The sequence below is a fragment of the Mustela nigripes genome, chromosome 4, assembly GCF_022355385.1.
Source record: "Mustela nigripes isolate SB6536 chromosome 4, MUSNIG.SB6536, whole genome shotgun sequence".
Lineage (NCBI taxonomy): Eukaryota > Metazoa > Chordata > Mammalia > Carnivora > Mustelidae > Mustela > Mustela nigripes.
In genome coordinates this window covers 68,326,476-68,341,553 of record NC_081560.1, presented here as the reverse complement: position 1 = coordinate 68,341,553, position 15,078 = coordinate 68,326,476, and the positions used below count along the sequence as shown (strand labels likewise).

Here is a 15,078-nt window from a genome sequence, read left to right as displayed (position 1 = left end):
GTAGGATTAAATTAGTGAAGAAAGACAACATAAAGATTAATTCAGTAATTTCTATCTTTTTTCAGATATTTTCTATCTTATTCAGATATTTAATCCAGAAGTTGTTTGGGAACCTAAATTATCTAGGTAATTATTTTGGTACTTTATTTATTACGTAATTACAGTCACCAAGTGGAATTTTAAGTTTACAAAAAAAAAAAAAAAGCATAATATGTACATGGCAAAAACGATTATTGAATATATTCAATGTATTCATGTAATAAACGCACTATGTATTATGTGCAACTGGGGCATACATGAGAAGCAAAAGACAATCAGAAATTTGTGGACTTCTATAAAGTACTTATCTTTTAGTTTAAAAATCAAAATTTTAAGTTGCTTTCAATACTTTTAAAAGGCTATCCCCAATATAGAGATGAATTAGATTTGAGTGCAAAATGAAGAAAATCTTTACCTCAAATGTTTCTTAGTATTTTGCCATCTATTTGAGAAACAAATTTCAAAAGACGATGTTTACTGTTATAATAAAAATATTTATTATAAAAATGATTACATCTTTCTGTACATAGAGACAAAAACACAGTTTATACATCAGTAACTTAAGTGGGCCTGAACATTCAGTATCCATCTGCTAGAATCCTAAAGCACTTCTGCAGATTTCACAAATACCAATACAATTTCTCTCTTACAGAATTCTATTTACAGTTTATGTTATTGTGATATGAACATTTCTTCTCTAATATTTTAAAGATAATTCACAGTGTTGGGGTTAATTCCTTAATCAACTGCTTTAAATCTTTGGTAAATACAAGTATATACGTGCAAAATGTTTAAGCTCAGTAAAAAGTCAAATGACCTATTGCAAGAAATTTTATGTAATCGATAAATGCATGAGCCAGAGTCCCACCATCAAGAAAAGTCACTCTCTGGGACTTCTCGTGATAAAGTCTGACATAAGCAGCAAATCATTTGAGGCCTCTATGGCCACGACCAGAAGCACCACAATTCTAGGTCACAACAAAATTAAACACAGATGTTAAATTCAACATATACAAAGAGGACTGATTCTTTTGCAATGCAGAAAATTCTAGTTTGGTTTTTTTTTTCTATATCCTGGTTGACACATCAGTTGGATACGGATGAGCTTATTTAATCTCATGAAAGCCTATTATGTTGCAAAAGTGAGAGACCCATTTAAAAAAGCCATTCTGTTCTGGGAAACATCAATTCATCCTCTTGCCAGTAACTTATCTAATGAAAATATAGACAATTTCTTGAAATACTTTGTAGGGGAAAAAGCAAGATGCCTGCCCTCTGTTTCCTTCCTTCCTTCCTTCCTCCTGTCCTTCATTCTGTGAGAATTATGTGCTAGACAGGCCTGTCCACCTGCCTATTATACTTGAAGTCCCCCAAAGTTCCATATGCGTTACAACTTCCAGTTATCAGTCCTCAGTCTCAAAGATCCAAATGAAAGCCTCCTGGCATGAAAACCTCTTACTCTCAGGCTATTTGTTAAAACTGTCCCAAGAGGTATTTAAATTCAAATGTTCTTGAGCCATTTGATAATTAGGAGTTTTTTATACAGACATGTTAATGCAGGAGTGTAAAGAATATAATTACACATATCCAAAATATACCTTTTTAAGCCTAGAAAGGGGATGACATCATTGGACTACCACCATTGCAGGGGAGACAACAGACCCTCCTACTGAGTTAGGTCCTGAATGCATGATTTCTTTCCCTAACATTGGTTTTTCCAACCCACCATCTCATTTATAAACAAAGCAAGGCGAGAGATAATTTTGTTATCACTTTGGCAATTCTTCCCCTCCAACCACCAACATCCTGAATTCAGTGCCTATTTTAAAACTCACCCAAGACTAGGCAGGCACCTGCAATAAGTGTTCACTTATGACATGAAATGTGAACAGGAGAGCAGCCTAATGAAGACACAGTATTTATCAGAAGAGGCTTTCTTCTGAATTTCTACACAGGCCGGATGCCTTGGCTGCAACTTTGAATAAAGTGTTCCGACTCATTCTTCTTCGTTCAAATAACATACAAAGTAAATGTTACTTAGTCACCAGCTTTTCCTCCCCAGAGAACATAGAAACGCAGGAAAAGTACCGTTATATACATTTCTAATGACTTAGAGTAAACTAAGCCCCAACCCTTTGATGGCAGGGAAATATTGGCATAGTGACACCTGATATGCAATAAATACCAACATCTTATGCCATCAACAGCAGGCCTAAAATAGCAGTCTACTGCAAGTGCCAGCTTCTATCGCCACTTTGCTTGCATTCCCATCCTTGTTGACAAAGACAGGGCAAACTGAGGCCTTTCCTGCTTCAGGATTTGATATAAGCTCGTATGTCGGGCCAGGCTGAAAGAATAACGCCTACGTTACACTATCCTAGGTCTGAGAAACAGGCTTTGTTCCTCTTTGCACCACTGTTCTGATCAGCGGGGTTTTGTGCTTTTGTTTCTGAGGAAACGAGAGCTCACACGCAAGCATTCCGGAAGCAGCACTGCCTTGACCCACTTTGATCCCGTAAAGTGTCCTGAGCGACTCTCTTCACAGAGCCACTTTCTCCTTTGCCAAGTTCTTTGGTTCCTTGCTTGGGATACACCAGTCGTCAGCCTCGATGCTCATCTGATAGTGTTTGAAGGCTGATTTGTTAAAGACTGGGAGTTTTTCTACAGATTCTGAAGATAAAGCCTAAAAGAAGAAGGGACAGAAAAGTAAACTCAAAGAAATTATTCGTGGCACAATTTGTACCACGAAGTGATTATTCAAAATAAATCCAGAGGTAAGTGTTCAAACATTCAAATACATTCCTTTAGTTGATTCAGTTAGTAAGAGCACACCAGAGCTCATAGTATGCTGGGCAGGGTATAAAAGAAAACGAAAAAAGTAAATATTATTTCCATCCTCTAGGTGCCAAAATAATATATACATAGTTATAAATTGGGGAACAGAATTTGTCTCCAATATTTACACCTGTCCCTTGTTCGGATATTGCTGATGTGATAGAACTGAATAGCAAAGCTATTATTTCTTTACAAAAACTTTTCTTTTGTATCTGTGATGAAGAGTCCTAATCTGATACTATTAATTTATTAAAATCTGATACTATAACTCTATCATCTCTTAATCTTTCCCAGGACTTTGAAGACTTCTCATTTAAGAAATGAATACAGTAACTACTTCAGACAGTCAAAGGCCTCTCAGCACATAATTCCCTGGCACAAAATGGGAACCCACAAGCTTAATGTTTTAGTTACTAATATCTGTAAATACATTTTCAGTCAAAACTGCTGGAAAACAATGAACAAATCAGGACAGTGACCTTAACGAATACACCGAGGCTTTATCAGAAATAGAAAAAACAAGTGCCAAGTTTTAAATTTTAATCAGGAAATGCCAGACATCCCAGTAACAGCTCATGAGCAGTTAGCTTTTCTTCCCTGGATTTCTAATAAGGTCAACTTAAGGTCTTGAGTATCTTGGTATCTCCGCTGTTTTCTCGGCTGGAACATTATTAGCATATATTTCCCATGAGTTTAAGTAAAACAAAGGCACAGCTATTCTCACAGATGCCAAAAGGCGTTGGTTTAAGAAATTCATATGAGGATGTCCTCACTTGGAGATTAATATGCTTCTTGAGAAAAAATTTTGCTTCACTTAAAGCAGGTAGCCAGGTCCCACTTCTAACTGGTAAGTTACCATATTAAATACTAATGAGTAAATCTACACATACCAAACAGAAAATAAAATGACATGTGGTTGTTATTTGCAATAACTCAGTTTGAGGTATTCACACTGTGGAGCGTGGAACTCAGGACCTTAAGAGCAACATTGCTTTTAGAAATATTGTTTCGAGGCACCGGGGTGGCTTAGTCAATGGGGCGTCTGACTCTTTTTTTTTTTTTTAAAGATTTTATTTATTTACTCATGAGAGACGGAGAGAGAGAGAGAGAGAGAGAGAGAGAGAGGCAGGCAGGCAGAGGGAGGGAAGCCTGATGAGGGACTCGATCTCAGGACTCTGGGATCATAACCTGAGCCAAAGGTAGATGTTTATTATTATTATTTTTTTTAAAAGATTTTATTTATTTATTTGACAGACAGAAATCACAAGTAGGCAGAGAGACAGAGGGAAGGAGGCTCTGCTGAGCAAAGAGCCTGATATGGGGCTCGATCCTAGAAATCTGGGAGTCATGACCTGAGCCGAAAGCAGTGGCTTTAACCCACTGAGCCACCCAGGTGCCCCTATTATTTTTTTTCAAAGGCAGATGTTTAATCATCTGAGCCACCTGGCGAAAGCGTCCGACTCTTGATTTCAGCTCAGGTCCTGATCTCGGACTCATGAGGCGAAGTCCCGGGCTTCACCCTCATTGAGGAGCCCACTTGAGCTCTTCCTCTCCTCCTTCTGCCCCTTCCCCATCTCTCCCTCTCTCAAACAAATAAACAAATGAAATCTTTACAAAAATAGAAATATGATTGTTTCTACTGAATTGAAAGGATACCTTTAAGTAGATGATGGCGTCGGTTCCATATCCCGACATAGAGTAGAGATTCAGATCTCCTTGAAAGTATTTGGCATAGAGACGAGAAATTGGCAAGCCGTAACCAAAACCAGCCTAAAGGGAAAAGATCAATTATTGGCAAAGAAGTGGACATACTCGTGGAAACGCAAAACATAGGCAAGAGTTATTAGCCTCCTTGCTACTGATGTTCTAGAGCCAAGGTAAGTGATTTCTGCTTCCAATCAGAGACCTCCGGTAAATTGTTTCACCTTCTTCAGCTTGATTTCTCCTGCTTTCTCCTATCCCCCAATTTAACTAAATTGACTAACTTGCCTAAATACTTCCTTGTAATCCTTGCTCTGCATTTCGGACTAGGTGGCTGGGATGAATGTAGCCGTGTAACTGGTCTTACCAGAGGAGCATTGCGGGAATTATCCATCACGGGGGTCGGTGCGGTAGAGTACGTATAACTAAAGAGACGGTCAATGATCCTCAGGGGAACGCCACCTCCTCTGTCCGAAATCTTAAACAAACAAACCAAAGCTACGCGTGAAAAACAAGATGCATTTGTCCATCTAAAAAAGTTTTTCCTTTATTTAAAAAAGTCATTATGGCCTATGTACACCATAGACTTTGATCTGCTGCTCAAAGCAGATCACTTTACTATTATTGACACTTTTCCGTTCTCTCAAGAGAGACTCCAGGCACACCTGGGTGGCTCAGTGGGTTAAAGCCTCTGCCTTCGGCTGGGGCCATGATCCGGATTGAGCCCCACATCAGGCTCTCTGCTCAGCAGGGAGCCTGCTTCTCCCCCAACCCTACCCCCAGGCCTACTTGTGATCTTTTTTAAAAGATTTTATTTATTTATTTATTATGTGTCAAATAAATAAAATCTTAAAAAAAAAAAAGAGAGAGAGAGAGAGAGACTCCAACGAACAACACAAAATGGTTACCTTGATTGTCAGATCTTCTTTTCCCAAAACCACAGTCACTTCAATTGGCGTAAGGGAAGGCCAGTTTTCCTGGTGTTCCACGGTTGCCCTCATTGCATTCTAAAGAAATCAAAACCATAAGGAATTCAATGGCAGAAGAATGAGAAACAATAAATAACTGTTTTTTATGTTTAAAATAAAAGCGGCACAGAGGGTAATTCAAAGTTCCTATTTTTTTTTTAAGTTAGTAGTAAAACAGCTCTGTAAATAGCCATTTATGAATGTGTCACGCAGGATATATAATGAAAAATATTCATTTACCATGTAATATAGCTCCTGGGAGTAATGTCTAATGGAAAAACAATTCTGCTAGCTGTCAAGTTCTTATTTGTAAGCTTAATTTAAATGTAGAAATTGGTTTTTATAGTCCATTTCCTGGCTCTCTCTTTTCTGTCTTTCCATTACATTTTACATCCAAGCACCAAAGACTATTACATAACAAATGAACAGTGAATCATTGAACCAATTTATTGGCTTTTATAAAACTTGCTGGGAAAGGTTGTTACTATTTAAAAGGATAGTAAATAATTCTAAATTAAATTTCAATTTGCATTTGATTATCATCTTAACTTTTACCAATGATGGCAAAACAACTCTAAGAGCTGGACCATTCAATTTAAAAATGAATGAAATCAAGGCAAAAAGTATCTTGTGTCCTTTAACAGAGAAGAAACTCAAACAAGTTTGTAGACAACTGGATAGGTCTCATACAGATTAAGTTTTGGTTTATGTCACCCATTTTCCTCTCTATCCTCCTTGTGGTACATTATCTGTTTTCTGGTTTCTATATAATACTGAGTTCTTTTTTGTAATTTTTAAAATTTTATAAAAAGATTTTATTTATTCATATGACAGACAGGGATCACAAGTAAGCAGAGAGGCAGGCAGACAGAGAGGGGGAAGCAGGCCCCCGAAGAGCAGAGAGCCCGATGGAATGCAGGACTTGATCCCAGGACCCTGGGATCATGACCTGAGCCGAAGGCAGAGACCTTAACCCACTGAGCCACCCAGGTGCCCCTCTATATAATACTAAGTTCTAATCATTAGCTGAAGTAAAAGAAAATAGATCAGAATGTCTGTAGTACAATCAATACCTCATTACACTAACATTAGAATAAAGTAAGAAACAATAAATTCTGAGAAAAGCTACATCAGAATTAGAGGCAAATTTCACTTTTTTTTTTTTTTTTAAGATTTTATTTATTTATTTGACAGAGAGAAATCACAAGTAGGCAGAGAGGCAGGAAGGGAAGCAGGCCCCCTGCTGAGCAGAGAGCCCAATGTGGGACTCAATCCCAGGACCCTGAGATCATGACCTGAGCCGAAGGCAGCGGCTTAACCCACTGAGCCACCCAGGCGCCCCAAATTTCACTTTTTTAAAGGCTTCCTCCTCAAGGAGTCCAGGAGATTCATGGAAAGCATCATAAAGCTTAGGGTGCTTTTTCTTTTTCTTTTTTTTTTTTTTTTTTTTGGTGTAAATAAAGTTTTAGCTTTGTCTTAGAACCCAGGACAGGATTTGATTCTTGGTACCTGGCTACCTCAGACCAGTAACATTCACATCCTTGGTGAGCTTGTTAGAAATGCAAATTCTCAGATGTACAGAATCAGAATCTCTGGACCAGTGCCTAAGAATCTATGTTTAAAGAAGCCCTCCAGGGGCGTCTGGGGGCTCAGTTGTTAAGCATCTGCCTTCAGCTCAGATCATGATCTCAGAGTCCTGGGATGGAGCCCCCCACCCCCCATGGGGGCTCCCTGCTGGGCGGGAAGCCTGCTTCTCCCTCTCCCACTCCCCCTGCTTGTGTTCCCTCTCTCACTGTCTCTCTGTCAAATAACAAATAAAATCTTCAAAAAAAAAAAAAAAAGAAAGAAAGAAAGAAAGAAAGAAAGAAGCCCTCCAGGTGATTCCAATGCATACTGAAGTCTGAGAAGCACTGTCCTATTGTCTTGCAATGGAAAGTGTGCATCACCCGTCAGCTTATTACAAATTCTAAACCCCAGGCCCCAGCCTAGTGCCACTGAATCAGAATTTCAAGGAAACCCCAGATGATTCATAGGTACATTAAAGTCGATCATGGAGGGAACTGACTGCCCCCCCCTGCCGACCTTCCTTAACAATTGCATGTATGACTAGCGCTTTGTTGGACACTTGAAAAAATAATAAGAACAGGGAGCACAAAGACATCGTGAGTCCTATCATGTGTTCTCCAGTACGTGTGGAGGCTCTGCTGAACGGCGGGGTCCCTTTCCAAAATTAACTGCGGCTCCTTTCTGTTCGGAGCCCTGAAGCACGTTTGGGAGAAGATAGTGAGGTTCCCACTCAGTGGGAAACAATAAAGGAAATAAAAAGGTAACCAGGGAATTAAAAACAAAACAAGATTGCAATTATTTGGAAGTGTCATACCTTGAATAGTTCAAAGAGCATATGATGAAGGTGAGAAGGTACATAAACAATGTGAATTGGTTCGCCTGGGGATTTTCCTAGAAAAAAATTAAAACTCATTTAGAACTGGTGAACAAGTATTTCAGGAAGACAAACTTCTGTATCTATTTGATTAATAGAGACTCCTTACTCCCAAGATTAGAATATCCCCCATCTTCCTGTACTATCTTAGAACCTTCTAGGATCTGTCCTAGAACTTCCCTCTTAAACAGTGAACACAGCTGGCTTATTTTCAAAATGCTATCACAGTGCTGCCTTGTGCTCTATCATTAATTTCTGCATTTCTCTACAAATGTATGAGGTCAGATGAAGTGCATGACAAGAGTGCTCTAAATTAGGTCACGTGAACTATTTGTTTCTGCTTTCAAAACTTTCAGACTGTGCTATTTCAGAGTTAAAATCACCATTTTAAGAAAGAAAAAAATTCACATAGCCACAGTATAATACTAAAATTAATGTTAACTAAAATTTTCATATTTTATGGGAAAATAACACATTTGATTATTCTTCCTTTATATCACCCAAACATTAAATCTTACAGGCTAAATATGCTTACATTTTACTGAGAGGCAAAAGAAAACAGAGAAACAAAAACCTCTTAATACTGTTTGAGAAGAAAAATCAAAGTATTATTCTTTGGTGTCCCAGGCCCTGGCCAAGTTTGAATCAGAAAACAGAAGGCCTGGCACAATTCCCTCTTTATTTTATCAAACAGTTCAAGCAGTTTATCTACACATATTATGCAACAATGCTGTTAATGATTAGAGATATTTTTCAACCTTTATTTGTATTCCTATTTTTAATTTAGCAATCAATTACATGTCCATATAACCCAATCCATGAGTTAGAGTTGGGGTACTTTAAATGTGAGCAACTTAATTTTAACTGTCTTGCTCTGAGAAGCACTACAGGATACAATAAAAACAGTGCCCTGCATTCGTTATATTATCACTTCAGTGTGGGAAGACCCTCTCTTCTCAGGTACCCTAGAGCTGAAGCCACTGAGTTATGCTCTGCTTTCAAAAGAGTGGTATACACTTATAGTGCAGTTAATTTTTTTTGTAATTTGAAAACCTTTTTAAAAGAACTTTTAACATGAGATCTACCTTCTTAACTACCTAAGTATACAATATAGTATTGTTAATTGTAGGCATAATGTTGTTCCGTGGATTTCTAGAACTTATTCATCTTGCATAACTGAAATTTTATACTCATTAAATAGCAACTCCCCTCTACCCCAGCCCCCAGCTTCTGGCAACCACCCTTCTACTTTCTGCCTCTCTGAATTTAACTATTTTACATACTTCAGGTAAGTGGGACCACACAGTATTTGTCCATGACTGGCTTATTTCTTACAGTACAATTTAAAGTATTTTTGTTTCTAGGTCTGATGAGTAACTTCTCCAGGAGGATATTTCCATTACCAATTGGGTCCTCCTATTTTTGGCCTCCCTGACTCCCATATTTTGCAATAAGCTCTCTTTCTTTGATCTAAGATACTGAAACTAGGTTGCTACTTTAAATTTTAAATTATTTGTTCAAACCATTCCGTTTTATGAATCAACATTAACAACTGAATATACTCAATTGGAGCTTTCCAACTGAGATGAAGAGAACTTTGGCTTCAAAAGAGAAGTGTACAAATTCTAGAGAAGTTCAGAAGGGAGAAAAGGAACACAAAAGTTGCTTTGTATTTACAAGAAGTAAATCATACTGGGAGAACAGTGACTTTCCCATAGATTAAAATATGGTTTATTTGTAGCTTACCATTTACTTGTGTGAGCTTTAATTCTGGAGATGTTAAATAATACTGGTCACAAAGCATCTTTGAACACTCAAAGGCATCTGAAATTGAAGGTTTTTTTCATAATGATGAAACGAATTTATGCCAAGTAAAATTTTCACATGATCTTCAATGCATGTATTACCCTTAGTCTAGAATATTCATTGAGAGTACAGGTTTCTATATATGAAAAAAAAACCTTTAATACTTTATTGAAGAAAAAATGAAGATAGTGTTGAAGTTATAGCTGTGGCAATAGGAATACACACAATTCAGATATTGGATACAATATATAAGAATATGGCACATTAACCAGTAATGTTTGAATTTTTATAATTTTATTAATGAATTTTAAACCTCTGGCTCTCAAAAGCAAAGGACCTCCATGACAGTATTTATAAAAATATAAATGTAACACTCGGAATATAAAGTTATTCACAAACTCATTTCAACCAGAGATATGTCAATTCCATAGCGTATATTTTCAATAAGGGAAATGCAGAAATCTAGAGATTACCTTGGACCACGGCTGCCACATCGCAGTTTGGATCAATGCTTCCAATGTGAGTTGGGTTTCCTGTCTGTGAGTCACTAAATAGAAGAACTGTTGAAAAATAAAAACAAAAGATGTTGTTATAAAAATCAGTATAATCATGATTGTTGAAAAAGAACGTGAGCCCCTGAATAATGAAACATTTGGTTGGGGTATGGCTTATATTCCATACCCTTCTCAGTAGGTCACGGCCACAATGAGCTAACTTACTATGCTGGTTCATCAGCATCCGGGTAGAAATACGGTTCATGTAAAATCGATCCAAGAAATACTGAAGATTTTGATTGGTGACTGGGTCAACTGTACAGCCATCTTTATATTCTATGATTCCTTGTGCCATGGTCGGAACTACATTGTGGTGTCTATTTCGAACTTTGATGAGAGTATCTACAAAACTAAGCCAAAACACATTTACAGTTACTGAAAATTCAAATAAGTTTCCTTCACTTATGTGTCTTAGACTACCCCAAAGAAGGCTAAAACTTTTTTAAGTACCCATCTAAAGAAATCAAATGATAAAATGTAAGGTTCTCACTTACAGATTCGACTACAATAGAAAAGATAGTATCACAAACAGATTTTTTTTTTCCTTCTAGCTTAATGTAAAAATACAGGCTTTCTAACTGGTGAATTCATTCTGGGAATTCATTAAGCCTTCTCTTTAAAAAATAATAATTAAAAGATAATTACTATTAAAGAGAATTCTAGAAGGCCACTGTGGAAAAAAACCCTCAAGATTTCTTCTCGGATTTATAAAAAGATTCTTCTTTCCTATTCTTATAGCCAGAAACGATCAGTTACTCTGAAAGATAATGTTCAATCTCCAGTAACAATGACATATGTTAATATTATGTAATAGTAAATCCACCTGTGAATCTAATCATCTGACTGAATTTATAGTAAAAATAGATTTCCTCAAAAATAAAAAGTTCCCTGCACTTGCTCAGACTCAGCATCATTTTCAATGCCATCATTCCTCTTCACTTTTAAAAAACCAGCAAGTCAAAACTTGTCATTTGTAAGGGAGAGGCTATTTGTTATTCAGAGTGTAACTCCTTTAATTTATGTCCAAAAAAAAAAATCTTAGAACTATGTCTGGAAATAGTCAAAGTTTTAGACAAATATTCAAATGCATAGAACTTACTCTGACAATACTTTCTGGTCCTCTGGGCTTTTCTCATGGAACTCCACCAAATCCATCAGGCTCTGGATATACCTGTAAAGGGACAGTCGTGCTTTAAGTTTTAAACTTGAACAGTCAGATACAAGTAGCTAAATCATCTCAAAATGGTTGCAAAAGAGAAAGTATTATGTTTAAAATTAAAACTTTCCTTCATGACATCTGAAAAACCAAACAACAACAACAACAAACAAAGCTACTACATTAACACTCAACTTTCTAACTTAAAATTGATATTGCTTCAATCATTCCAGATCAGTAGTCAGCTTTTTGTTTTATCTGGCAAGTGTTTTCTTTTTTTATAGCATTTAGAAAAGAACTTTATAAGGAAGGCTTCATATTTTTCCTGCTATATTCACTCATAGGTGAGTAGAAGTCATGAAAGCATCAGTAAATATTATGGATGATGTGTTTCACATAGTAATTGTTTAATAATCTATATATATTTATTTATAATATATAATACTTATATTTATGTAAGTATAATACTTATTTATATTTATAGTATATATTTATATTTAATTATTATAAATATAATGCTTATTTTATATTTATAGTATATAATATAGATATATTTATTGATATATTATAAATATAATACTTATATAATATACACAATCATATAATATACATTTATAATATTATAATATATAGAGATTTCTTAAATTAGTAAAGCTGTGTAGTCAGTGAATTAGGGTGAGGCTCTGGTATATATCCGCATTAGTGCATATACTGGTTCCATTCTCTGAAAATTTGTTCTGTTGGGTGATCTACCCTCTCCAAGCCTCAAAATCCTTATCTGTAAAATGCGATGATAATAACTGACAATTATTAAGTGGTGACTGTGTGCCAGGTACTGTTTTAAGTACCTTTTTTTATGGATTATCCCGTTTAATTTCATTCACGTAAACTGTTGAAGCATATACTTTATTTTCCTCAGTAACAGATGGGGGAACTGAGGCATAAAGAATTTAAGATACTTGCCATGAATTCCACAACCGGTTAGAGGTAGAGACAGGATTTGAACCCAAAGCCTGCTGTTAATTAGTTTGTAAGTAACAAAGATTAGATCCTCTAAATAGCCGTCCTTCTGTTTATTTCTAGGATAGGATTCTGTGTGCCATATCAAACTCTGTCTTTTATTATTCAAAATACAGTTATATTGTGAAAAGTATGTACTTTTTCAGGGAAAATGTCTGTTCATAGCTTATAACTGTCCTTATGACAACTCACACTAAATTACAAAAACAGGGGCACCTGGTTGGCTCAGTGGGTTAAAGCCACTGCCTTCCGCTCAGGACATGACTCCCAGAGTTCTGGGATTGAGCCCCATATCAGGCTCTTTGCTCGGCAGGGAGCCTGCTTCCCTCTGTCTCTCTGCCTACTTGTGATCTGTCAAATAAATAAAGAAAATCTTAAAAATAAATAAATAAATACATAAATTACAAAAACATCTTGACATTCTTCAAAATACTTAGTTTCAGGCCTCTCGTTTTCCAATTATGATGCTATTATATTATAAGAATTCCTATACAAATACTTGTCTTAAAAATAGATACTGTTTCGGAATGGTTCACCACTTACCAGCTTTTAACTAATTGCACTGAAGAGGTATTGACTAATCGATCAGGGAGGATATCAATTTCCTTCAGGATATTGGCTAGCCTCACAGGCAATTCTTGCCTCAAAAATGCAAAAGAAGTTCTTTCACATGCATTTTCTGAACCTGTAATAAATAACCTTTATTTAGTTTTGGGGGAAAAGTAGCTCTAAATGATACATTTGAATAGCATTAACTCCCCAATATTGAACCCACACACAAATCATAAAATTAGAGTTTCACCTGCAGTTGGATTACTGTTTAAAGTAAGAAGTATCTCATTTTTCATTGTCTTTTTCTCTACTTTCTTAAAAAAGAAAAGAAAAGAAAAAAAAAAAAGACCAATATGAGGATTATTGCTTTCTTTTTTTGGAAGAGGATTCACTTCCATGAAGTCAGAATATCCTATAGCTCAGTCGACAGCACAATGTCAACCCCACAACATCGTACAGAGAGTTCTAGATATGAAATTGGAGTAGTGAAATAAAAGGGTGGGTAGGAGTCATGATGTTTCCACATTAGTGGTAGATAATACCACATTTAAATCCTTGAAATATTCCTTATAAGAGCGCAGCAGAGCAGCGCCTGGGTGGCTCAGTGGGTTAAGCCTCTGCCTTCAGGTCAGGTCATGATCTCAGGGTCCTGGTATGGATGGGGCTCTCTTCTCAGCAGGGAGCCTGCTTCCTATCTCTCTCTCTCTGTCTAGCTCTCTGCCTACTTGTGATCTCTCTCTCTCTCTCTCTCTCTGTCAAATAAATAAATAAAATATTTAAAAAAAAAACACTGCAGAAAGCTTGTAAACATTTTTGGCAGTAATGCAAATATATGGAAAACCATAATGGTAAAGAAACAAAGAAATCTGTTAGCAATGCAGACAGATGTATATACCCTGTAAACAGGTGGCAGGTGGCTAAGGGAGAAAATCTTAATTAATTTGAGGCCACTTCATAATATTAAGAATCCTCCCCCCAAAGTATTCTGCTGTGAAGGAGAGGGATAAAGTTTTTTAAATCACTGCGAAATACTGGCGCAAAGTAAAAAGTATCTTGACTGGAAGCTGTGGATAGAAAGATGAGCTCAAACCATCCAGCATCCGCAGGTGAGCAAGTGACCCTGAGCTGTAGGCACAAACTGTCAGAAATAAGGCAGATCTAGGAAAGGGCAAGGTGCACTGGCGTCGAGGCTCCAAGGTTCAGCCAGATAACAGACTCCAGCTATTTTAAGCAATGAGCTCCGGGGCTGAAAGTTAAGGAAACTTCCCAACCCCAGCGCCCCCACCCGGCCCTACTTCCCAGCTCACCAAAGTCCAGGAGCTGCTTTATGGACAGCGGGGACGGGCTGTAGCGTGAAAAATGCTCGACCTCGCGGGGCACCAGGCCGGCGCTGCTCAGCGAGCCGGCGCTGCGCATCACGAAGCGGACCGCCTTCATCTTGATGCCCACCCGGCCTGGCTAGCGCAGGGGCTGGCTTAGGGGACGAAGGCTCAGGAAAGCAGAACCTGGGACCGAGCTGGGGCGGTGCGCGTCTGGGCAGGAAGGGCAGGTGGGCTGGCTCGGGCACCCTGCCTGGGCTGAGATCCTGGGGTGCTTCCGAGGGGAGGAGGCCGGCAGTGAGTGTAAGGAGCAGCGAGTGGCTGGAGACTTCAAGTTCCCGTCTGGCCACCCCCGGCCGCCTCCCGTGGTTTTATTTGTTTCCCCGCACGCTCCCCCCAGCTCCAAAGGGGGAGGAGTCACTGGGACTTGGAGACGCGTCCAGAGCTGGGGCCGCGCCAATCAGCTCAGATAAAGAACTTTGGGCCCCGCCCCCCGGGCGCGGGGTCCTGTCGGGGGAGAGATCTGGCACCAGTGCCGGGGACTGTGAGGAGTATGGGGAAAGGTGGAAGGTGAAGCGGGCATCTGGAGGTATGTAGGCTTAAGATCAGCCCCTGGGACAGGAGTCCGGGACCGCGTGGGCTGGGGGCCCGCCCAGACTCGTCCTTGTTTACAAGCGAGAAGCTGTCT

At 38.1% G+C, this 15,078-nt stretch overlaps 1 protein-coding gene and 1 long non-coding RNA gene across 2 annotated transcripts in view; one reads left to right on the top strand and one right to left on the bottom strand.

Annotated features, from left to right (window-relative positions):
• Positions 1 to 512: 512 nt before the first annotated feature.
• On the bottom strand, positions 513 to 14,755 carry PDK4 (pyruvate dehydrogenase kinase 4). The gene is made up of 11 exons (XM_059396818.1): positions 14,379 to 14,755; positions 13,063 to 13,204; positions 11,443 to 11,514; positions 10,509 to 10,693; positions 10,263 to 10,349; positions 9,730 to 9,807; positions 7,924 to 8,000; positions 5,484 to 5,582; positions 4,943 to 5,053; positions 4,531 to 4,644; positions 513 to 2,722 (listed from the first exon to the last, which is right to left on the bottom strand). Exons 1-11 carry the CDS (start codon positions 14,506 to 14,508, stop codon positions 2,579 to 2,581), a joined length of 1,239 nt encoding a protein of 412 aa, XP_059252801.1. The 5' UTR covers positions 14,509 to 14,755; the 3' UTR covers positions 513 to 2,578.
• Positions 14,756 to 14,865: 110 nt separating this feature from the next.
• The window catches only part of LOC132015931 (uncharacterized), a 37,333-nt gene continuing 37,120 nt past the window's right edge, over positions 14,866 to 15,078 (top strand). Inside the window, exon 1 of the long non-coding RNA XR_009403830.1 lies at positions 14,866 to 14,979. This is a non-coding gene — a long non-coding RNA (uncharacterized LOC132015931). The remainder of the gene's footprint in view (positions 14,980 to 15,078) is intronic.

Coding starts and splice junctions, on each gene's coding strand:
- PDK4 (XM_059396818.1), bottom strand. CDS start 14,508: ATGAAGGCGGTCCGCTTCGTGATGCGCAGCGCCGGCTCGCTGAGCAGC. Junction 11,515..13,062: donor GTGCAATTAGTTAAAAGCTG/GTAAGTGGTGAA, acceptor GTCCCTTTACAG/GTATATCCAGAGCCTGATGG. Junction 8,001..9,729: donor AAAGCTCACACAAGTAAATG/GTAAGCTACAAA, acceptor ATTTTTTTCTAG/GAAAATCCCCAGGCGAACCA.